At 35.9% G+C, this 25,420-nt stretch overlaps 1 protein-coding gene across 11 annotated transcripts in view; it reads right to left on the bottom strand.

Annotated features, from left to right (window-relative positions):
* RBM33 (RNA binding motif protein 33) overlaps positions 1 to 23,220 on the bottom strand; it is a 184,092-nt gene extending 160,872 nt beyond the window's left edge. For 4 of the 11 annotated variants that reach the window (XM_056799957.1, XM_056799954.1, XM_056799956.1 and 1 more), the window contains exons 1-2: positions 22,347 to 22,672; positions 6,052 to 6,130 (exon numbers count right to left, since the gene is read on the bottom strand). In XM_056799957.1, the coding sequence (XP_056655935.1) occupies positions 6,052 to 6,130; positions 22,347 to 22,395 (128 nt within the window). In that variant the 5' untranslated portion in view covers positions 22,396 to 22,672. Of the gene's footprint in view, positions 1 to 6,051; positions 6,131 to 22,346; positions 22,755 to 23,043 lie in introns of those variants that run through there. The other 7 variants (XM_007504663.3, XM_007504664.3, XM_007504674.3 and 4 more) reach the window with 5 other exon arrangements.
* Between the last annotated feature and the right edge of the window lie 2,200 nt (positions 23,221 to 25,420).

Genomic DNA, 25,420 nt, shown 5'->3' with positions numbered 1-25,420 from the left:
TGGCAGATCTTTGGAAAAGGGAAGAATTTATGACCAAATAAGAGAAAGAGTACTATAAGATGTAAAATGAACAACTGATTATATTAAATAACTTTTGCACAAACAAAACTAACGTAACCTGATTAAATTTTTATAATAGACGTCTCTGATACAGGTTTAATTTCTTGAATTTATAGAAACTAAGTCAAATTTATAACAATATAAGCCATTCCCCAATTGGCAAATAGTCAAAGGATATCAAAAACAAGCAATTTTCAGATGAGGAAATCAAAATCATCAATAACTTATGAAAAAAATATTCTAAATCACTCTTGATTAGAAAAATGCAAATTTAAACAACACTGAGGTACCACCTCACATTTATCAAACTGGCCAATATGGCAGCAAAGGAAAGTGGCAAATGGTAGGCAGCATGTGGCAAAATTGGGACACTAATACACTGCTGGTAGAGTTGTGAAATGATCCAACCATTCTGGAAGGCAATTTGGAACTATGCCCAAAGGGTTATAAAACTCTGCATACCCTTTGATCCAGTAATAACACATAACATAAAAAAGTGGAAGGACCTACTTGTACAAAAATACTCATAGCAGCTCTTTTTGTAGTGGCAAAGAACTGGAAATTGAGGGAATGGCCATCAATTGGAGGAATGGCTAAACAAAATAGGTACTGTGGTAGTATGTATGTGTTGGTGATGGAATACTATTGTGCTTTAAGAAATAATAAGGAAGATGATTTCAGAAAAAGCTGGAAAGATCTGTGGGAACTGATGCAGACTGAAATAAGCAGAACTGAGTGAACATTGTACACAATAACAACAATACTGTATGATGTTTATCTGTGAAAACATAGCTACTCTCAGCAATGCAATGATCTGGGACAATCCTGAAAGATTTAAGACAGGGAATGCTATCCACGTCCAGAGAAAGAACTGTTGGAATTATATTTGGATGAGTTTGCTCTTACAACAATGACAGATTTTGAAGTATATTTTGCATGAACATAATTTTTTTAAAAAGAGGGCCTGCACAAGAGAGCTAGTTCTATGAATAGAAAAAGGATATTGTGACGGTAGAAATGACAAGAGTAAACAAATTAGCTATGTAGGGCGAGTACAAATAAAGAATAGAGGATGACACCCAGGTTGCAAGCCTAGGTTGAGTGTTGGTGCCTCTTCATAATAAAAGGAAAACTGTGAAGTAGAGAACTTTTAAAAAGACAGGTTATGGGGGCAGCTGGGTAGCTCAGTGGATTGAGAACTAGGCCTACAGATGGGAGGTCCTAGGTTCAAATCTGGCCTCAGACACTTCCCAGCTGGGTGACCCTGGGCAAGTCACTTGACCCCCCCTTGCCTAGCCCTTACCACTCTTCTGCCTTGGAGCCAATACACAATATTGACTCCAAGACTGAAGGTAAGGGTTTAAAAAAAAAAAAGACAGGTTATCAATTTAAATTCATGGAACATTAAAATTTCTTTAGACATATTGAGTTTAGGATGTCTACAGGACAGCTAGGCTAAAATGTTCAAAAGACAAATGATGAGAGACCAGACGTTAAAACTATACCAACGTGAAGATCACCTATCAAGAGATGAACTGATAGAAATTAAGCAGATAGTACAGATCTCAAAAGATAGGATGGGATGAACCCACATTAAGCAGGCATGACCTGGATAAAGATTCAGCAAAAGAAATTGGGAAAGAGGAATTAGAAAGATAGGAAAATCAGTATACAGTAGTGTCATGGAACCTGGAGAATATAAATGAGAAAACAATGACCAATAGCGATGAAAGTTACAAAGAGGTAAAGAAGCAAGAGCACTTCTGAGAAGAGTATTAAAATTTGGCATTTTCCTCCCTTTGAATCTCTTGTGCCTAGCACAGTACCTCTCATACAGTAGGCACTTAGTTGAAGATAAACAATAATAGCTAAATATATTTAAGTAGCTAGAAATGTAACAACATCATATTTGATTAGGATGTCTCCGGTCTTCCAAGCAGTGCTTCCTAATCTATATCATATTCCAAACAGAGGAAAAGATCTCAAATTATCAATTCCTGAACATTACACTGTCCACAGCAATCAAGTGAAGATGGACCTAGAATGGGATAAGCACATATTCAAATTCAGGCCTTTCCCTCCAACTAATAAAAACTAAGGCTATAGATGCCAAGTCAAGTTCCATTTGTGATAAAAATTTAATACATTATGAAATAAAATCAATTAGTGTTTGAATAAATTATATTTAACATTTATTTTTAACATCAATATGATTTTGAATAAACTAAGACATAACCTTATTTCTGCTCCACAACAAAGTAACTTCATAATTTTTAAAACAGTGATTTCTTCAGTGTGACATTTCTTCAGGGCAAAGATGCAAACGGAGGCTTGCTGTATTACTCTAACAAAGAAAGCTAACCTAAACTAGAATGTGCTTTTTTGGGAAATTCACTGTCACAATATGAAATCTCTCTACTACTATCATATTTGCAATCAGTCTGTGCCTAATATTCATGACTTGGTAGCTAAGCTTATCTAAACCTAAGTAGCCCAGTCCTCTAATAAGAGAAAGTCCATATATGGAAACATTTCAGGCATAATAGAACCTGCTCCAATGATAGCTTTAAAAATTCAAGATCACCTCCATACCAAAAGAAGATATCAATATAAAACATTAGTATGGTAAGTGATTTCCAATATATTTTTTTAAATTATATAGACTTTTTTTTTTCATTTCTACAACATTTTCAAGTTTCAAGACTGTATCCACCCTTCCTGGAGGTGAGGCAGAAGGATAAACTATAGTCCTCCTTCCTCTAATGACCTCAATTATAGAACAGCTTATACCTTTATTTTTATTTCCCTTCTGCCTTCTTCTCTTCATGTATTTTGGTCTTTCCTCCACAACATAAAAAGGAAGTTTAGTACACAACATAAAAGGCTTTGTTTTTGTGGTTGTGATTAGTTAGGTTGCCAATTCCCATGTAGAAACCAAGAAAGCAGGAGTGGGAAGTGAACAAGAACAGCTTTAACAAATATTCTACACAGATGTGAAGTGAAACCTCAAAATTCAATGGAAATAATACTTTTGTTTTTAGTGTTACCCAAATTCTGACATTGGGCCAAGGAATCTTTACTTAAAGCACTCACTAAAGTAAATTTTAGTCACCCCTAGCCCTGAGAGTTCTAGTCCCATCTCTGCCCATAAATAGCTATGTGAATACAAGTCATAACTGCTCTGGAAATGATCCCCTTATTATCTCCCAGCATTACTGTAAAATAAAATGAAAATGTATGTCAAGTGTGTTGTTGTTTAATGTTGATACCACTAAATTAATCCATAGGAAGTAGCAGCCCTAATTTAATACAATTCAACAAGTATTAATTAAGAGGCTACTATATTGAAGGCACTAAAAGCTAGATAGGGAGTTACAAGGACAAGAAAACACAACAAATATCTAGTACCCATGCTCAAAAAGTTTACATTTTGAGAGGATAACATTTAAAGAGAAAAGGGGGATCTGAAAATGATTACTATAGGAGATAGCATATAAGCGGAGTATTGAATGAAAGCAGAGATTATAAGAGGTGAAGGAAAGGAACAAATGCATTCTGCTGGGAAGACTTTCAATGACAACAGTAAGAATTTGTATCTTATCCTAGAGGCAACAGGAAACTGCTGAAAACAGTAGTCAAGTGGCCTACATATATGGTGAACCTGTGCTTTATAGAAATTATTTTATCAGCAATCTAGAAGAATAGGGAGGGAAAATAACTTCTAGTAAGGAATTCAATTTGTAGATTATTAAAATAGCCTAAACAAAAGGTGATGAGGCTTCAAACTAGGATGGAAGCTGTGCAAATGGAAAGGAAGAAATGAACAGAAAATACATGATAGAGGTATGGCATCTGAATGGCAAGGCATTTAGAGAATGAAGCTCCCCTAGTCTACTGTCTTCTTTTCTGGTTAGATCACACATTTGGAATATAATGTTCTCAGCACCAAATTTTAGCAGTAACATAGTTAAGTCTGAGATCAGCCACAGAAAGGAATGAGGATGGTGTAAGACTTTAAGTAAATATCATGAGGACTGGTGGAAGGAACTAAGCATATTAGGTTTTAAGAAAGACTTTAGGCTAGAATAGTTTTCTACATAAATATATGAAGGACTGCCATATGGAAAAGGGATCAAACTTACTCTTCTTGGTCCCAGAAGGAAGAAGCAGAAGCAAAACTAGAAGTTGCAAAGAAGCAAATTTAGGCTTGATATAACATGCTAACAGAGAGATGACCAAAATTTGAATGGACTTTTTTCAGAAATATTGGGTTTTCCCTTATTGGAGGTCTTCAAACAAAGGCTGAGTACCTGCTAAGTTAGTGACAGAGAGAATTCCTATTAAAGGAATGGGTTGAATTAGAGAACTTCTGAAATCCTTAGTTGATGTCTGAAAAAGGAAAGACTTCATTATTTGACTTAAGCTTTAGCAGATTTCAAAACACAGGTATAGAAATTGTACTTGGAATTCATAATAAAAAAAGAATAAAAGAATCAATTCTAGAAAAAATATGTCAGCTGAACAAAAGACATTCTATTATCAAAGAATACAAGTCTAAAAAAAATCTAGTGCTAATCACATAAGGCACATTGAGAAATGTATGTCTTCTATTTGTATTATAAGTTACTACTCAATGAAGGGATAAAATTTAACATAGAAAATTACATTAAATCTAAAGAGCAAACAATTTCTTGAAAAGAAATTAACTTGTCAAGGAAGATTTAACCTGTTAAGCTGCAGGTTTCAGTCTTTGGACCAGAGTTATGATATGAGAAACTTCCAGTTTGGAAACTCCTTTCGCCAATAAAAATTAGCAACTATTCTGGCTCAGTCCAAGTGCCTTGCCCATAGTTTCATAGTGGTAGTAATTTAAATTAGGTCTTCCTAACTCCAAAGCCAACCCTTAACCACTAAGATATATTGTCTTCCATTTTTAAGGTGGTCCAAAAAATATTGTTTTCAATAAAGATATAAATAACATGTATAATAATTAATCATACAGGTATACACATACTATATATATGTATATATATATAGTATGTATATATATATATATGTATATATATATATAGTGTGTGTGTGTATATCTATATCCATAAATAGATATCACACATACATCTCCTAATTTACAGATTAACTAAAAACAGTTGCTTAGGCAATAATGCCAAAGATGACCAATTCCTGATTACAAAACCAAATAACCCAGAGTATAAACATTAAAATTTACTAATATTTACGTATAGATGTACAAATTAATGTTGTATTAAGTAGTTTTGTATCAGATTGTAAATTGTATGTTTTATAAATAATAAGTAGTCTTCCTTTAAAAAGAGTTCTAACCATGTGACTTCCCATCTCACTCAATTCGTATTGCCTCTAGGGCAAAATAGAAATTCTTTTTAGCTTTTAAAATCCTACACAACCTGGTCTAATATATCTTTCTAGATTCACCTGGAATTGCTTCCCCCTCCAACTCACTATTGTGGGTTCTAAAAGAATTTCTAACTATACACTATGCATGACTAGTCAAATTGGTCGTCTATTCCTCTCACACACTACATCTGTGGCCACCATGGCTTTGCTATAGCTATTCCCAAATAATTGGAACACATTCTCTCCCTATATCTGCCTCACAAATTCCCTCTCTTCAAGAAGCATCATCTTCAGCATGAAGCATTTCCAGATCCCCCTGAATCCACTAGTGCCCTCCCTCTCAAACTACCTTATATTTAACTACTTTGCACATTCACTGTTTATTTATGCAATACATTTATATTTGTTGACTGCCCCATTATATGTGTATATTATTACTACTTCTACCCCAAAACAAGTTTGCATGAACATAAGAAACTATAGAAAGCATATTAACATGTATGTAATCAACTTCATTTGTATCAGAACTTCTATTAAGGATTACAGTACAAACTGCCTGTCCAAGGACCATAAAATAAACCAATATATAATATCTGTATATGAAATTTTCTTAAGTACCTGTCCCAGTCATCATCCCCAGTTCTTCTTCTCCAAGACCGTTCTGCACCAGGCTTATCAAACTGATCAAAGTCATCATCTGCAAAGAAGACTTCATTAAAAATAATTCTTACTAGAATAAAACACACACATGCAAAAAAATTCCAATGCTTAAATGATTAAGAATTCTGGAAAGAATCATTCTTTTTCTGTAATATCTCTAAATCTCTATAGAAAAGTTTATTATGAGCTCTTCCTTTCAGTCAAATATACAAAAATTTAAATGGGTTTTTAACTAATTAATAGACAATAACTAAAGCACTCAGTCCTATGAGGGGAAAACAATTCTTTATTAGGCACCACTGAGCATAAGAAAAAATAAGTACAGGATCTGACTATAGAAAAGTAAGGTTTTGTAAGGAAAAAGTAAGAAATAAAATAGTAGGAAAATAACAAAGACAATTAATATAACACCATATTTAAGGTCAAAAGACCCAAGCTTAAGTCCTAGCTTAAGTAGTTATTAGTTATGTGTCCTATTTATTCCCTCTGAACTTTAATTTCCTCATCTACAAAATTTGGATATTATTACTATATCACCTACCTCAGTTACTGGGAATGTCAAATAAGAATATATAGAAAATACCCTGCAAACTGTAAAAAACTATATCAATCTAAACTACTTCTTTTCTAAATAATTAGTAAAAGTGATATACCATTTATAGACCTTTGTAGTTTCCATAATTTTTAATTAAAATTTTAGAAATCAATTATTAAAAATCAGTCCCCATTTATTCATAAAAAATATATAAGTGGAAATATAAAATCCACACTGCTTTGAAAGTAAAGCAAAGTGTATATTTTGTGTAGGAGACTAGCAACAGAAACTCTTCCCTGAGGGAACCTCAGATCAGTAAAGTCAAGATAGAAGATTAGCCAAGGAATAAGAAAAAATACATTAAGCTCACTAATATTGTTCAGTGAACTTGAGATGAGTCACAAACAAGTTCAATTTTTCCCTATTTCATAAAACCAAAGAGATTAAGAAAGGTAGGAAACAAGCACTTAAGTGCCTACTATGTACTAAGCATTTAAATATTATCACATTTGATCCTCATAACAACTCTACAAAGTAGGTGCTATTATCCCTATTTCCTACAGATGAGGGAAAGTGAGTCAAACTTAAGTGACCTGCCCAATGTCACATAACCATTTAGTGTCTAGACTAAATTTGAGCTTGGGTTTCCTGATTCAGGTTTAAGATTCAATTTATTGCATTAACTGAATTAAGTAATTAGAATACATGAATGAAAGGAGTTTAAGAACAACAAAGTTTAGCTTGGGTTCAATAGAATGAGAAAAGCAAGGAGAAGGAAAAGCCACAAAGAATATCTGTAAAAGATTTTCCAGATTATTAAGTGAATCTTACTTTCAATTTCCATTACCAAAATTTTACTTATGAATTTTCAATCTTTCTTATGTATTCATTCTTTCTCTGCTGATTATAAACACATAAAGCAAAGGTTGGCATTCAGGGCCTCTGATTCAAAATTCAGGGTTTTTCCCATCATCCCACATTGTTTCATTTCACTTCTATTCCAGATGCAATTTCTTCATCCTCAACTCTTGACACTGCTATCTTGATCTTGGACTGATTACATACTACAACTGTATTCTAGAATTCTCTCTACAGCTACCAAAATAACACACACACACACACACACACACACACACACACACACACACACACACACACACACACACGAGATTTATAAATGAAAATCAAGCTTACAAGATATTCCAAACTGACATTCATTCATTCATTCAATCACAGCAATAAGACCTGATTCCTGTTTGTTCTTTTTCTTCTAAAAAAAAAAATCATAGCCTGAAAAGATGCAAAACTGGGCTTCTGATTCTACAATGTCATGAGGTCTTTGTTGTTCAAATGTCAGTTACTGAAAAACTGAATTTAGAAAGATAGCCAGACTTCTCTCCTTTCAATCATTTTGATAAAGAAGCCTCCTCTCTCAACTCTTAAAAAAACTATTCCAACATGTTCAATTTGTCCTTGGAAGTAGCATGAAGGGAGCATAAGAGATAACATTAAATTCTTCTGAACTCAAACTGGTGACCTTCCAACACACTGGAACATTAATTCTTGATAGTTATACTTTGATAATACAGAAGAGCTCAAAAAGAACAGCATGGAAGATATTTCAAAAGGCTTTGGAAAATCCTCACAGTACAACCAACCGACTTTTTGTTTTGTTTAAATCATATAGAATCATATTGAGAAGGTGAATGTACTTGGATCATTTACTCAAAGGAATAGTATATAAAAGAATTCCTAAATCTGGTCCTACCTAGTCTACTCATACAACACAGGGTATTTGTTTGGTTGGGCTTATTTTTACTATTTTCAGCAAAACAAAACATCTAACTAGAGCATTCAAATTTTCAGTCTACAAATTGAAAAATCCAGTTCTATGTCTGTTTCCACATTGAGTATCATCTGAAGTATCTGAAAAAAATGTCCAGTATCTAAGAATCTATGTAAAACCTAGCTCAGAAACAAACTCCCAATTATATGTATTCTTCCTTCTATGTCTATACCTGTTCATTTCCCCCAGTCCTTTCTCTTTTTCGCTGCCTTTTAGATCTGTAGACTTTCCAGAGGAACACAAGGACACTGCTTAACCACACTGACAATTAAGATTAAAGAGCCTGCTGACCTCTGAGCTAAATGGAGGTTCTAAGAATGAAAGAGCTGGCTTTAAGGGGAGTGGAAATAGAAAAGAAAACCACCAAGAAATACAATCAATATAACTGCCAAGACAAAGGTCATCGAGGACGTAGCAAAGGATACAAACAGCAACTGCATGTGACTAAATTACTCAAAAATGAACTATTTTCACTTAAGAAAAAGGGACTGGGGGATATTTTAATTCCTGTGGAAACATCAAAATATGGAAAATGCTGTAAAAATTGTTAAAAATACAAAAACATTTTTAAAATATCTAACAACTACTGTAAAATTTAGCTCTGATAAAGGTGCAAGTTAGTGAAAACTGTCAATGAAAACAAAATAGTAGATATTTTTATAATTCTAATTAGGAGATAATAAAGCCAAATTAGTTTTTTTTTCATGTGATAGCATCAAGAATTCACTATGCCTGGGGGTAGCTGGGTAGCTCAGTAGATTGAGAGCTAGGCCTAGAGACAGGAGGTCCTAGGTTCAAATCTGGCCTCAGACACTTCCCAGCTGGGTGACCCTGGGCAAGTCACTTAACCCCCATTGCCTAGCCCTTACTACTCTTCTTCCTTGGAGCCAATACACAATATTGACTCCAAGACTGAAGGTAAGAGTTTTAAAAAAAATAATTCATTATGCTTTATATATTTAAACATATATAAGTAAAGAGAAAATATGATTTGCCAAAGACCTCAGTGAATTCAAAATATAGAATATGTGCTTTATAAGGGAGTCTAATGTACTACAGAGATATCTCATCTATGAATTCCAGACAGAATTTCAAGAAAAGATTTTCAAGTACTGTAACAGTTGAGAACTAAATCTTATAAAATAGGGTATAAATATGTAGAACTCATAATTCCAAATGTACCAAGCATAAATTGAAAAAAAAAAACTTCAAGAAAAGTTGGGATAAATTACTACACAAGAGGAGGATGGGGCATAACTGTGATTCCATAGGTTTGGGGTACTCCTGGTGTAACTTTAAGATTAAAAAGATATATTAACGGAAATTGGAACTATTTGGTAGGTACCAAACAAGAGAGCCCAGCTTCTAGCCCAACTTAGCACAACTATCACTGAAGGGGAGCTACATTTACACTGAAGGTGTGCCTCTCATCACTGCTACTGCCAACACAACCCTCAATCATAGCTAACCTGGAAAGCCTTGTGAATTTAGTAGTGCCCCTAAGACCATCAGCACTTATAGTTCAGGCCCTGAAGTCATCAGCCATCTTCTTGGAGAGTAGCCTTGGTAAAGATCATACAATCTGAAAGCTGCCTCTGCATGTGCTAAAACACCTCCCCCCTTTTCCTCTCAATAACTATACCTATTAAAGAACCAGAAAAGAAAGATCTTACCACCAAAGGTCCTTTCCTAGGCACTATCAAATGATTCGTCTTCAGAAACTGATATGATTTTATCACTTTTATCAATAGAAATGACATTAAAGAAGGTCTTTTGCTGCTGCACTCTGAAACCATGGGCCCTTTCCATTTGACTTACAGATAAAACCTTTCATAAGTGTGGTCTCCCCCCATTAGAATGTGAATTCCTCAAGAACAGATGGCCTTGCTTTTTCTCTTTGAATCCCCAGTACTTAGTATGTAGTGCTTAATGTTTTTTCATTCATTCCCATACAAAATGTTTCTTCATGTCACTATGACTCAAAAGATTGGGCTAGAATAATCACTGATCTATGGCACTTATATTCTAGCTCAATTAAACACTATTTCACTTAATCAATGATGTCATTTGATCTCTTTCATTAATATGGAATAGTGGAAAGAAAACTCAATTTGGAGTGGGAGGATATGTGTCCCAATCCCAGTTCTATTTCTCTCTAGCTATCTATGACCCTGGACTGGTCTCAAGGCTTCATTTTCCTAATTTATAAAAATAGCACTAGTGGATTGTCTCTAGCATCAACAAAGTTCAATAGATTTTGATGCTACTGAACTATGAAGAGCTTAGGTTATTGCTATACCACGTTACCTCAAATTCTTTACCTAAAAACACAAAAGTTAAAAGTAAAATTGAATCTAATACAAGCTCTTCATTCTACAGGGAAGAAACCCTAACCTCTCTTCATGCATTTTAATCACAATAGGTTGAGAATATTAAAGTGTGCTGAAGTTAATATCTAAAAGTGAATTTCTGAGCTCAGGGGGAAAAATGCAGAAAGGATCACATCATGTTACTTTAAAAAAAAAAGAAAAGACTATAATTCTCCTATCATTATCCTCCAGTACCAACTCCAAACAAATCAGTGGTTATCTAGACAAAAATCTACAACTATATTTGAATACAATATAGACTACATAATTTTCTGTAATGTTGATATGTTCATGTTGTGAATTCTTAATAAAAATCATTACTAAATCATGTAACCATGGAAAATTATTCTAAATTAATTCATTAAAATTTTTTTTGAAAAGCATTAATAATGACACTTCCTAAAGACCCAGGTGTTCATTTTTTTTAATTGTTTCATTCATTCAGAAAGTGTTTACTATGTGCTAGGAACTGCTAAGCATTATGCTAGGTACTTGAAGATACTGGTGTTAAAGTGGAACATTCCCTGCTCTCAAAGAATTTAAAATCCAAAGGTAGGAAGGTTTTACCATATAAAAAGCAAAAGTAATTTGAGTTGTGATTCTAACAACCAAAAGAATAAGGAAAGGCCACAGGTAAGAAGAGGAATTTGAATAGAGCTCCTCCTCTGAAAGAAGTTAGAAATTCCAAGAGCCAGAGATGAATTGGGAATAGAATACAGGGACGAAAGGCAATCTGTGAAAAGTCACAGAGACAGAAGATAAAATATGTATGGAGGACAGCAAGTAGTCTGGCTGAACATAGTCTGTGAATTGGAGTAATGTGTGGAAAGTGTGCAGACTGATGAAACATTCCAAAGAGAGGTCTTGGTATTTATTTAAGCATAGAATCAAGAGTCACTGGAGCTTTATAAGCAAGAGTAGCTATATAGTTAACACATGGGAGAAGGGAGAAACTTGAAGTAGGAAGAAGAGTTAGAAGATTCCTGAAAGAGTTTAGGTAAAAAGATAGGAGAAACTTAATTAGAGACATAGATATGAGGTTTAAGGTGAAAAAAGGAAATAAGAGAAATGAGGAATTATCTGTGTACATACTGTACTTCCCCAGTAGAATGTAAGCTTCACAAGGGCAGGAAAACTTTTTTGTCTTTGTATCCCCAACACTAGTACAGTGCTTTGCTCAAAAGAGGCAATTAATAAATGCTTATTAAACTGAATTGATAGTTCCTCTACTCTAGGTATTTCTATAGATTTAAGTACCACTCAATTAACCTAGGTACTGGATATTGGCTGTGTGGATGCTCAAAGTACTTACCCTAAATTGTTTTGCAAATGATGTTTAATGAGAGTAGGATGAATTCCTAAGTCTAAAGCTTCCAGCAGACAAATTTCAAAACATGTTATAACCAAAATGTACAATTAACCTAGATCAACAGATTTCTTTCAAACACTAGGATTATGTGATTCAATTATAGAAAACTGCAACTGAGCGAGGAAAAAAATCACTAAAAAAAAAAAAAGGAGGGGCAGTAGGGTAGCTCAGTGGATTGAGAGCCAGGCCTAGAGACAGGAGGTCCTGGATTCAAATCTGACCGCAGACACTTCCCAGCTGTGTGACTCTGGGCAAGTCAGTTAACCCCCATTGCCTAGCCCTTACCACTCTTCTGCCTTAGAACCAATATAAGGTATTGAGGAAGGTAAGGGTTTAAAAAAAAGAGAGAGAGAGAGCCAAGATAAAACATTCTGGAAACAATAGTGGCAAACATCATCACTCCCATGACTCTCTATTCTCTAGGAACAGAACACACCTATCTAGACACTAAAAGCATAAGCCTTCAAATCAATTTATACAGATGTCAATTGTCACATATGATTTTTAAAATGAAACAAAAGAGAATCCTTGTTCATGCCTCACTATTGGTAAAATAATGACTTGTCCTCCACCCCTACTCTGCCTTTAAACAAAGTTCCAATAACAAAAGGTACGTGACTAATTCTCAACAGGGACAATGGGCAACTTCAAAATGAGAAAGATTTGCAAATCTATATACACTATACTATACACAGAACACAAAAAAATAGGAAAAGGCGATGAAAAGTGTTATCGTTTATAGTAGTAGTCTCTCGGTAACCAAGGATGACGATTGTCTTTGTGCGTTTTCATCTATGATAGATGAGTGTGCACAAAGACACTTGTGCGTGAAAGAGATTTAAGTGGAAAAGTCGATGCACAGAGACAGTCCCACTCTCTCAGAGTTGGAAGCCTGGGTCCAGTGGCACGAAAAATCGTTACACTGGAGACTTCTTCAGCTGCATTGGATGGCCGTGTTGTCCTTTGTGCTTCAACACGCCCTAAGCACTCAACAGTGCTTTGCTGCATCGCCATCTCAGTTGTAGTGAAGAGGAAAAAGCCTTAAACTTTAGGTTTTAGATTCTAGTTCTGCCCTAGAATCTGGGGTAGGTCATAACCCACATGTAGCAGTTGTTAAAGAGTTAAGAAGATATGATATAGTGCTATCAAATGATGATCAAAAAGCATAATGTCTCTCAAAACCCCTAAAAAAACAGATGTTGGGAGTACAGTCAAATCTAAAACAAAGTTACCAACTTTGTTATTTCAATTGATCTTACTGATATGAACACTGCCTTCTCACTCTGTGGGACTTTTGTCTGTGATCTGTAAATCTTTCCCAAGGCTTTGTCCTTGATCTTTTCACCTTAAATGAATACTGATCAAGAACATGGGCTGTCCAATACTCTTCCTTCATATAGGACAGACCTATTTCCTTTCTCTGGTCATACAACACTCCAATTACATATATTTGTCACTTCTCTTGTGCTACTCTTTGTAATAGGTTGCAGCCTATTCAATCTATGCACCTCTCCATTGTACTGAGGGTAAGCCATAATTTTAATTCTTTAAGAGATGGTAATATTCCATAAATCATAATCATAGAACATCACTGAAAAAAAGTAATTTTTAAAAGACAGACCCTTGTTTCAGGAAACAATAGAAACATTTTATATAACTGAAAAAGCAATTCCATCTTCTTTCCTCCCCCAGATCAAGTCTAGGTCTAACAGCTCTGTCCCCATCTAGATTGTCTGTCCAATAAGCATTCTTTGTGCACTTGATTTCCCTGTGAAGACAGGCAAAGCTTCTGATTGTTTGGGGGAACTAACCACAATAGGGAATCCCCTTTTAATTTGGACTGCACTGGACATTCTCCATTACTGTGGAGAATACCTTTGAAAATTAAATGTCTGACTCATTAATGCTTTACTTAAGGTTCAAAGTTCTCTCTACTGTTCTATTTTTAAAGACTATTGCATGATTTTAACATATATATATATATATATATATATATATATATATATATATATGAGAGGCAACTTTCTGAGTAAGAGTATTTTAAGGAAGTATTAACAAAAGGCTATCAATACATTCAGTGGAATCTAAATTCAGTTAATTGTATAACTAACTATACAAATGTTGTCTGATGTAGAATATTAACTATTCCCTTTTCAAATTTTTATCAATACACTACAGAGACTTTGCAGAGCTAGGATAGTGAGAATATGGTTTCAGGAGTTACTTATATTTTCTTAGTTTTCTTTGGCAATGATATATCCCATGATTTTTTTCCCAAGTATTCATTACCCTATTGTTTTTCACGTTTCAAAATTGATTTCTCAATGCCTTTAAGTTTCACTGACTCTAGAATGGACCTTCTCAGAGTATCCTTGATATGATATAGCTGTTCTTCCCATCTTGATTTTTTAGTGCTATTTCTACTTTCTGTTGCAGCTAATCTAGGACTGTGATGCCAAGAGTCCAGCTGTAGTGAGTGGCCCTGCTGCATCTTATAGAGAAATGAGTTTATTAGAGATCTTTATAATTCTTTCCCCTTTTTTTGGTCTGTTCAATCAATGCCTTCTTAGTAAATCTGGCACAAAAATTCAGATGATATTTGAATTTACTTTACACTTACATTTGACCAATGCAATAAGAAAAGATTATTGGGGGAGGGGGGGGGGAAGGAAGACCAAAGAAGGGATAGGACCTGTTGGGTAGATAAGATAGCGACAACATAGAGAAGGCAGAGTCACTTATTTTTTATTTAACATCTACTTTTTCTGCCAGAGAATTTTCCCCTGGAAACTACAGAACCAAAATGATGGACAGGCAATAGATATCCAAGATAAATAAAGAACTAATAAGAAAGTAATTAACTTCCCTGGATGATCTCGAGACACCTAACCCAGATTAACTACACCTTCAGGTACTGATAGATGTTAATTGCCAAGCAATGACAATAATATTTGAAAGCCCATGGAAAATATGAACACAAGTCTGGAAAAAGGAAAATATACCAATTTTCCAAAAAGAGGAAAGAACAACGTTTGTAACTCTAGGCCACTGAGTATGACTTAAGTAAGTAGGAAAATTGTGTAATAGATAAGATAAACATCTAAAAGAGGGAAGCAATGATTACAGATCCAGCATGGCTTCATCAAGAATAAACCAGGGTGGGAGTGGCTAGAAGTCTCAGTAGATTGAGAATCAGGTCTATAGACGGGAGGTCCTGGGTTCAATTCCGGCCTCAGACGGTTCCTAGCTATGTGACCCTGGACAAGTCACTTAACCACCATTGCCTAGCCCTCACCACTCTTCTGCCTTGAAACCAATACCCAATATTGATTCTAAGATAGAAGGCAAGGTTAAAAAAAATAGATTGGGTTGGTAGATGAAAGCTATATAGTTTACCTAGGTTTTAACAAAGGTTTTGGAAAAGTATCTTGTAGATATAAATTTGAGGACGTGGTCAAAAAAGAAATTTGTTTTGCCTGACTACATGTTTGTTACGAGGACTTGGTTTTTCTTTTTCTTTTTTTCCAAGGGGGAGGAGAGAATTAGAGGGCTGAAAAAAATACTTATTTTTTTTAAAGTTTAAATTAAGTTTTAAAAACACACAAGATCTCTGATTTGTCCTGTGCTATATAAAATTCTTAATAATGATTTCAACAGATGCAAGGGGTATGCTCACCAAATATGCAAATGACACAAAGCTGGGATGGACAACTCACCTGTTAGATGAAAGAGTTAAGGATTCAAAAAGGATTTTGGTAGGGGCAAACTAAAGCCTGTAGCCAATGTGGGAAAGCTGGCTTTCATACAGGGTACTGGCAAAAAGCTAAGACCATTATTTGCATTTTTTTTTATTTTTCTAGTATTTTAAAATGTAAAAAACATTTTTATCTCTGGGCCAGCCCCCAGGCCAGTAGTTTGCTTAGGCTAGGGCATAATGCTTAATATCATAAGATGAAATTCAATCACAATAAATTTAAAGGATTCTACTTGGCTACAAAAAAAATCAACTACAAAAGCATGAGATGCCAGAGATATTGTTAGAGAATACTTGTTCTGAAATATATCTAATTGTTTTAGTGGTCTAAAAGTTTAATTAGTCAGAAGGGTGATATAGCAGCAAAAGAAGTTAATGGAATCTTGGCTGAATTAAGGGAGTCATAACTTCGAGGAATTGGGAGGTAATCATTCCCCTCTACTCTGCTTTCATTAGACCTCATCTGGTATATTGTGTTCAATTCTGTGTACCAGTTTCAGGACACTGGTAGTTTTGGATACTCTCCAGAGGAGGGCAATCAGAGTGGAAGACTGTCTTGAGTCCATGACAAAGGATTGGTTGGAAAGAAATGGGGATGATTACACTGAATTACTTCAGGAGGGAAGTTCCTTTTGGCAAAAACAGAAGAAATGAACATAAATTGAAAACATGGTAATTTACTCTTAATTTCAGGAAAAACTTGCTAACAATTAGTCCAAAAATGTACTGCCTTGAGTGGTGGTTGATTCCCTTTTCTTGGAGTTCTTCAAGCAGAGATTATATGACCATGTGTCAGAAACTGAAGTAGGGAATGGCCACTAAGATTCCTTCCAACCCTCATATCTGATGATGTGTCAGAAACATGAATGTAAAATAACAAATTTCTACTAAGCAGAATTATGCACAACCATAGGATTCACATTCAAAACATTTCCAATGAACAGTATGTTCAAAAAATGTTTTTAAGAAGTACATTATTCATTTTCAAAAAAAAAAGTGGGATCTCACATTACCAAGTACTGAAGATGTAAAAGTCCAATTCATCAAAAGGGTGCTGGTAAAACGAGTACTAAATATTTAACTTGAATGTACTTATGACCTTCCTTCCTAGGAAATAAAGTAATTCTGGAATTTAACTTTATTTTCAAAATATGCCTGAGGTAGGGAGGAGGGAGCATTATTAAACATGGGAAAATAGATTAAATATGTACCAGGAACACATAGGCAGTGGCACAACTCAAATCCCTTGGATCTTTAGCAGATAAATTGGGATAGTCAAAACAGCATTGGATTTGAGATCTAAAGACTTGTATTTGAATCCTAGATATGTGACAATGAGTTGGATACTTAACTTTCCCAAAGCTCAGACTCTTCATCTTATTATAAAATGGAGAGATTTTACTTGCACTACCTACCTCTACATCTTATAGGGTTAGTCACTGTGAGAAGCAAATAAGAATGAATGGAAGCAAAAAAGAATTTTAAAAAGTACTAAATTATGTACATAAAAATGTACATAGTTTTCTGTAATTCATAGCCATGTAAATATAAGCATTTATGTGTATTTATATTTTAAGCTTTCCCCAATATTAATGATCAAAATATTATCCCTGTTACATTTTTTTAAGGAATCATATAATTTTGACATACACGAAAGACATCTTGTTAGCAAATAGCCTAAAAGGTATCATTTTGCTCTATCAAATCAAATGCTTTTAGGATTCAATCAAATTCAACATTTATTAATGTTTGATATGGGGAGTGGTACCATTCTAAGAGGAAGGGGGCAGGGGGAACCTTGGCCCCAAGCTTACCTTTACCTTCTACTGGGGAGATACAATATGAAAACATAGATAAAAAGAAAATTTGAGAAAGAAAAATGAGTATTCATGACTTGGGGGAAGGAAGCTCAGGAAGTTTTACTGAAGAATCAGTGGCATCTTAGCCTTTAAAGATAAGGATTCCGAGAGGCAAAAGTGAGAAGGCAGCTAGGTGGTACAATACATAAGCATACCAGGCTTTAATTCAGAAAATTGTAAGTTCAAATATGGCCTCAGGCTCTCCATAGCTGTAAGAAGCTGAGCAAATTGATGAACCTCTTATCTGCCCAAGTTTCCTCATTTGCAAAATGGGGATAATAACAGCATCTATGTCCAAGGTGTTTTGCAAACCTTTATTTTTTTAAGTGCTATATAAATACCAAATAATATTATGAAAAGGAGGAAGAAAAGAAAGGAAGAGGATAAAGAGGAAAAGGTGATGGTAGTAGTACTAGTAGTACAGGAGACCTCATCCATAAAAGCCAGACAGCAGGAAGAACCACCATCATGGACATTATCTCAATTTGCCTTCTCCCTTTGCCCAGGCTGCTTAAAAACCTTGAATAAGATGGGAAGCAGGATGAGGACTACTATCTATCCAGCCACTATCTCCTAAGATACTCCTGGTCTCCCACTGTTTGCCCTGCTTCTGTGTTCTGTCATCTTAACCCTCTAAACTATGGGCCTCTGAGCCTCCCTATCCAATTCATCACATCCCTTAAGAATTCCAGGTCTTTCCATCTGTGATGTAGCTGAACTTTCTTTTATGCATTGACTCCTCCAGGTAGAGTGACAGTTCCTTAAGATCAGGGAAATTAGTACAGTGCGCCCAGCATCTGGTAAACATTAAATAAATGTGTTTCCATTTATTTATTTATGCACTCATTCATATTTACATAGTTTATATTGTGGGTTAAATAAATTTTGTGGAATTGGTTCTGGAAGCCACTGCTGCCTACATTCATTCCTTAAGAGAGATAATATATGTAAACCATTATACAAATCTTAAAAGTGCATATAATGTTAATTATCATCAGGTATCCTACCACTTCCCCAAACAAAATAAATCCTAAATCCATTTTTTATATTCCAAAATTCTAGAAAACAATAATTCCCAAATTGACAACTATATGTACCAAAGAGCTATTCAACTGGCTTCAAAATTATTTTTTCTAAATATTGCCTATTTCTTATTCTTTATATATTAAGCAAAACCAGATGAAAACTGAATAATACATTTTCATGTTAGCATTAATAAAAGTAACACAAAAATCATAACAAACTTAAAATCATCATTGTAATACTTGTCAAAATTGGGGACAGTTAGGTGGCTCAGTAGATGAAGTCAAGCCTAGAAAAAGGAGGTCCTGGGTTTAAATCCTAACATCTGACACTTCCAATGTGACCTTGGGCAAGTTACTTAACCCTAATTGATTAGCCTTTAAGGTCCTTCTGCTTTGGAACCAATACACAGTATTGATTCTAAGATGGAAATTAAGAGTTACCAAAAAATACCTGTCACCATCTAAAACAACTACTGCACTTAGGCTCTTCTACAACATATAACATCCCTTACACTGACAAACATACCAGCCTATATCTCTGACCCCCTATATCTCTGAACCTTAACAGCCTAACATTTTTGTTGCTAAACAAAACATCTTTAACAGCAATCTATGTTAACAAATCATGGGCTACATATAAGTCTTTTGAACATAAATTTCTGCACCCCCCACCAAAAAAATACGTAAGGTTAAAAAAATGTTTATCTACAACCAATGAATGATATAGCCATAGCTAGACTATAAAGGTTTCCTCCTTAAACCGCTACCACCATTTAATAAATTCCACCTGTGTGTGGAATTCTTGCTGAAGGTGATATTAAGTTTAGGTAAGACACAATCCCTGCCCTCATGAATCATACAGTTAAAAAAAAAAAGATAAGATACACACATAAATAATATAAACCCATACTACTGCATGTCAAGTGTTAGAGAATTGCAAAACAAAATGCTAAGAGGGACTGGAAGAATAATATGGGGAAACCAGGATTGGAATCATGGAATACTTCAACCAATCTACAAATATTTTTTAAATGTCTAATATGTTCCAAGTACTGTACTAATGAACAATGGAGATAATACAAAGAATAAAATAATTTATATTCTCAAGGAACTTTTTAAAAGTCTTAAGTTGGGTAGAAATCAATGAGTGAAGATGGGAAAGGGAGGAATCTCTGGCACAGTGTGTGAATAAAGGACATGGTTATGGGTTAAGAAAATAATAGAATTCAGAGGGAGTATAAATTGCATACAGGGGAATATGATAGTTACAAACTGCAGGAGGCCTTGAATGTCAGAAAGAAAAATCTGAATTTTACATTGTAGGAAAATAAAGAACCACTACAGATTGTTGAGCAGAGGAATAACATGACTAGTCTGTACATAAGAAAGTTTATTCTGTCAAAAGTATGAGAGTTGATTAGTGATCACTTCCTATCTGGGTGACCTTGAACAAATCACAACCTCTCTGTTCTCAGTTTCCACATTTTGAAATGAGTGGTTTAAATTAAATTACCTCTAAAGGAGGAGAGAGAAAATCTGGAACTCAAATTTAAAAAAAAATGATTGTTAAAAAAAATTTTTACATGTGGAAAATATTTAGGAAAAGATTATGTATTCTTTAAAAAGAGTAATCTATCAGAGAAAGCTGAAATTCAGACTGAATGAGGACACCTAAGAAATATTCCTATAAGGAAAATGCATGGGCTTATTCTGATTGCTATGGGGCCATTTTTTTGTTTCCTCATATCATAAGATCATAAGTCAAGAACTGGAAGGGTCCTCAGAGATGAGATAGTTTTAACACCTCATTTTAGAGATGAGGAAATTTAGAAGAAGGTTATACAGGTCACACAGATAAGAAGTAGAAAAGCTAAGATTTGAATACAGTTCCTTGGTCTCCACATCAGCATACTTCCCCTTAAACCACATTGCCTCCTTCAAGTTCTCAAGTTCTTCAAGTTCTCTGAATATTTTAATTCACTAGGTAAGTAAACTCTAGTTAAGTAAAGTAAATCTGAAATGTAGCAATTTTTCTGATTTACCACTTTTCCAATAATAGTATATGCCAACAATCTGGAACTCAGCCATCAAAGAAAAAGCTGCATTTTTTAGGGGGAAAAAAAGTTCTTAAAGAGCACATATAAAAGAGCTTAAAGAGCACAAATATTCACATACCCATTGACATTCAGAAAAAAAGTGAAAAAAGGCAAAATAAAATGCCCTAAAGTAAAAAGTAATGTACTTTTCCACTTAAAAAAAAAGTTTTGAGTTTGAGAAGTCATCCCATCCTTCTTTTCAAGACCATCTAAAGATCTTAAATTCAATTCTGAATCATACAATTTTATATTTAAAATGTTTAAAAACAGCATATCAAAAAACCCCAAAAGTGTAACCATTTCTACAAAATACCCTTTTGGTTTATTGTTCCATGTTTCAATATAAACTTTAGTGTGCACTAAACTGAGCTAAGAATTTCTACATGACTCCTGGAATGTAAAGTAATGTGATCATTACTAATTAATACATGAGTTCAAGAGAACCCCCTCCCCAACCCCATACATGGATTGAATTTGACCTCCCCAAAATGATTTTGTTTAGTGAACTATTTTATGTGTCCCATTTCTCAAATTCTTGCCAGAGAAAACATTATTTAAAAAAAATAAACTTTCCACTTGGGGGAAAAAAGAACTTCAAACTCTTTCAAAGCTGCTTTAAACTTTTGAAAAATCACATTTTATACTTGTATTTTGTGAGAAAATATCTTGCTTTTTATGTTAATAAAAAAATCTAGGAGGTAATCTTACAAAATTCCAATTCAAATACATCCCCTCTAATTAAGAAGGCACATAAAGGGAAAATCCGTTTCTATTAAAGGAGATGACAGGGTAAAAAATACATAAAGAAGTCGCATTTTTAATAAGTTCTCACTTTTTCAAAAGCATTCATACATCTTCAACATTCCTAAAGGACAACCCGCGTTGCTGACTGTGGAGTTGGGGATTATCCTTTCTCAGAAAACTTTAAAGTTTATCTTGTATGTGTCAGGTTTCCTAACGTAATCAGTTAAAACGAACCTCGACATATTTCTCGATCTACCAAAGGAGTAATAACTGCACTCCTCAAAATGACATTACAGGCCTACAATAACTGGGGTTGGGGGGCGCATAGTGCCTCACCACTAAACTGCTGTGCAACAGACCTAGCAACACGTCCCCCAAATCGTTTGGAAGTCAAATTCACAAATTCAAGGCCAAATCAGGAACAGAGGGGAGGGGGTCTGAGGGGCGGGAGAAGGAGGAGCCGCTTCTCCTCCCCACGAGTGACAATAGAGGATGGAGACAGCTCAAGAGGCCTGGAGAAGTTGAAGGGGAGGGAAGACGCTAAATGGCCCTCTCGGTTCCCGTGCTCCTCGGCTCCCTCACGCCTCTGTCCTCCTAGTACCCCTGCCGCCATACCCCGGCCTCCTTCTAGCCCAGAGAGGGGCGACCTCACTCACCTCCAGCTCCAGTTCCCGCTCCTCCGCCCGAACCCAGGGCAGCCGCCATGGTGACTCCCGAGCTCGGCTCTCGGCCTCGCCCCCACCAAACCAGCTGGCGGGGAGAACAGGCCTGATCACAGGCCGAGGGGAGGGTGATAGGTGGGAAAGGGACGACCCGTGGACCCGGGCAGGGTGGGAGGGGGAGGAGAGAGGAGAGGCCGGGGCGGTTCGTTGTCCACACCGGCCTCTTCTCCTCCGCAGGAAGAAAACAACAAACTATCCCAACATGGCCGCCGACTGCGCTCCCTCCGCCGCGGTGCACTCCGGGATGGTGGCGGACCGTAGGTGCCAGTCCCGGGGTTGGCTCGTGTGAGCACGTGCTCTCGAACGTGAGACGGGAACTGCAGCCGACTCAGTGCGCACGCTCATGGGCGGAAAGCTGCGCGCGCTGCTTAGGCCTGCCAACAAAAACCAGATTTCGTCTGGAGAGGGTGGGTTCGGTTCCTAAAAGGAGGCCGCGCTTACTGTGGGACCTAGTATTGGAACCTAGGCTGTCCTTAGGTCATGGAAATCGGACTAGCCCCCGAAGGCCGAAAACAAGGAGTCTATCCCCACCCCCAATGTAGAAGAATCTATTAGTAAGCCGCTTTGCGGCTTTTGGCTCTGTGCTTTACGGCGGGCACGTAGCTAATGAGAATGGAGAGATGGGTGGTACCTGTGGATGCGGGGGAGGAAGGACAGTTTGCCTTCTCCCTTGTCGTCCGGTGGTACCGGGGCGGAGGGAAGCAAAGATGATTGCTGTCTCTTCCCCTCTTCTTGGGGAATCGGGTAATGCACTTGGGGCTCATGGGTAGCTTTAAAAAGATATGCCTCCTACCCTCTGGGAGCTTAGAATCCAGATCACGTGTTTACTGCGCAGTCGTGAGTAAACCACCTCGGAGTGGTTTTGCTGAGTCCAGGGATTTTGTAGATTGTATAGTTAGAACTAGGATTGTGATGGAGGCTATGAAGTCTCAAAGCAGTATGAGTACAGTAGTTTTTTAAAGACAGGAACCAGATTAATAATAACAGCTAACATTTTTATAGTACTTTGTGCTAGGCATTGTATTAACTATATATAAATATATATAATAAATAATTTTCTCATTTGATCCTCCCAGCAACCATGGGAGGTTGGTGCTATTATTATCCCCATTTTACAGATGAGGAAACAGGCAAAGAGGTGGCTTGCCCATGGTCACACAGCTAGTCAGGGACTTGCTCATGGTCATACAAGTAGACAGTTTCTGGGCTGAATTTGAAATGAGGTCTTCCTGACTCCAGGCTGCAAAACTTCATTAATCAGGGTAAATGTGTATTAAGTGCATACTATGTGCCAGGCTTTGTGCTAAATTAATTTTTTTAAATTTGGTATTTGTAACATTGACATTTTTTATACTTAAATTTAGATAGGCTTTCTAAGTTGCCCAGCAATAAAACCTGGTGATCTTCCTAAATTTAGACACCCATTTTGAAGAGGACCTGCCAGAGTTTGTACTCTCCTGGAATAGTTATGAAAACCAAGGATCACTCCCTCCCCTCCCCTCCTCGCCCCCCCCCCCCCCCCAGCACAATAAGACCTCAGAATAGGACCTTGGTGGAACTTGGAGTAACAAAATCAACATTAAAGGGGAAAGCTAGGGGACTCAGTGAATTGAGAGCCAAGTCTAGAGAGATGGTATGTCTTTGGTTCAAATATGGCCTCAGATACTTCCTAGCTATGTAACTCTGGGCAAGTCACTTAACCCTCATTGCCTAGCCCTTACAAGTCTTCTGCCTTGGAACCAATATACAGTATTGTCTCTTAAGAGGAAAGGGTTAAAAAAAAAAAACAATATTGGGGGATAGTCAAGCTGAATTGGGATGTGAAGAGATTTCTGAATGAGAAAGCAGTTAATAATAAACTGTTGTGGTTAATAAATTTTTAAAAGGAATAAGAAGTTAGGCACACTAATAAACTATTGCTAAAATTTTGGATTGATCTTTTTGGAAAGTCACTAAATTGTAAATACCCTTTGATCCAGACATATAACCAGGAGTTGTGAGAACAGAAAAGAGTACCACATTTATAAAACTACTTACCTCATTCCTGTTGGTGGTAGCAAGAACTGAAAATAAAGTTGCTCCTCTATTCTCTAATGTATGGACCAATTTTCTTAAATGTAATGGAATAGTCTTGCACAGAAGGAACTTATGAATATGGAAAATTCAGGGAAACGAGAAAATTTGTATGAGTCGAAGCAGAGTAAAGGGAGTAAAGGCAGGGGGATAAATTGAAGAAAAATGCAAATGAAAGACATCAAAATTCCACTTGACTGATGGAAAAAGAGCAAAGAGGACACAAATTTCTTAATTGTCTACTATCTGCCAAGCACTATGCTAACCACTTATGATACACAACAATCCTGGCAGGTAGGTACCATTATCATTCCCATTTTTCATATGGGGAAGCTGAAACAAACAGTTGAAGTGACTTGCCCAGGGACAAACAGATATTAAGTGTCAGAGACAGGATTTGAACTCAGATCTTAATTTATCCACTCTACAACCTTGTTGACTTTGCTCTGAATTCCTGAGACTTTTCCTTACCTCAGCCATTTTCTACCTTGCTGCTACATAGATTTCTCCAGGGCTTTTCCACATCTTGCTCAGAGAACTGTGATCAAATTAACACTGATTTTTCTGCATTTCTCTCACCAGAACTATGACTTCCCAGATAGCAGCACCCATCCTATATATGTTGCCTTTCTCTGTTGAAATGTAAGCTCGTTAGAGCCTGGAAATCTCTCACTTTTGTATTTATATGCACAGCAATTGACATAGTAAGTATTTAATAAATGTTCTTTTCAAAATTTATTAAGTCTAATACAGTGACTAATCAGGACATCAGCTGTTGGTGAAGCATATCTCTCCTCTTGGTAGATGGTTGGTATACTGTAGGTTCAAAATGAGGCAAATATATTCTCAGACCTGGACATGAACAACATGCTGATTCATTTTTGTTTTTGATACTTATCTGAGAGAGCAATATAAGGAAGTGACAGTTACTATTT

Source organism: Monodelphis domestica, chromosome 5 (genome assembly GCF_027887165.1).
Source record: "Monodelphis domestica isolate mMonDom1 chromosome 5, mMonDom1.pri, whole genome shotgun sequence".
NCBI lineage: Eukaryota > Metazoa > Chordata > Mammalia > Didelphimorphia > Didelphidae > Monodelphis > Monodelphis domestica.
The sequence above is the reverse complement of the archived record's forward strand: the minus strand, read 5'-3'. Positions and strand labels throughout refer to the sequence as shown.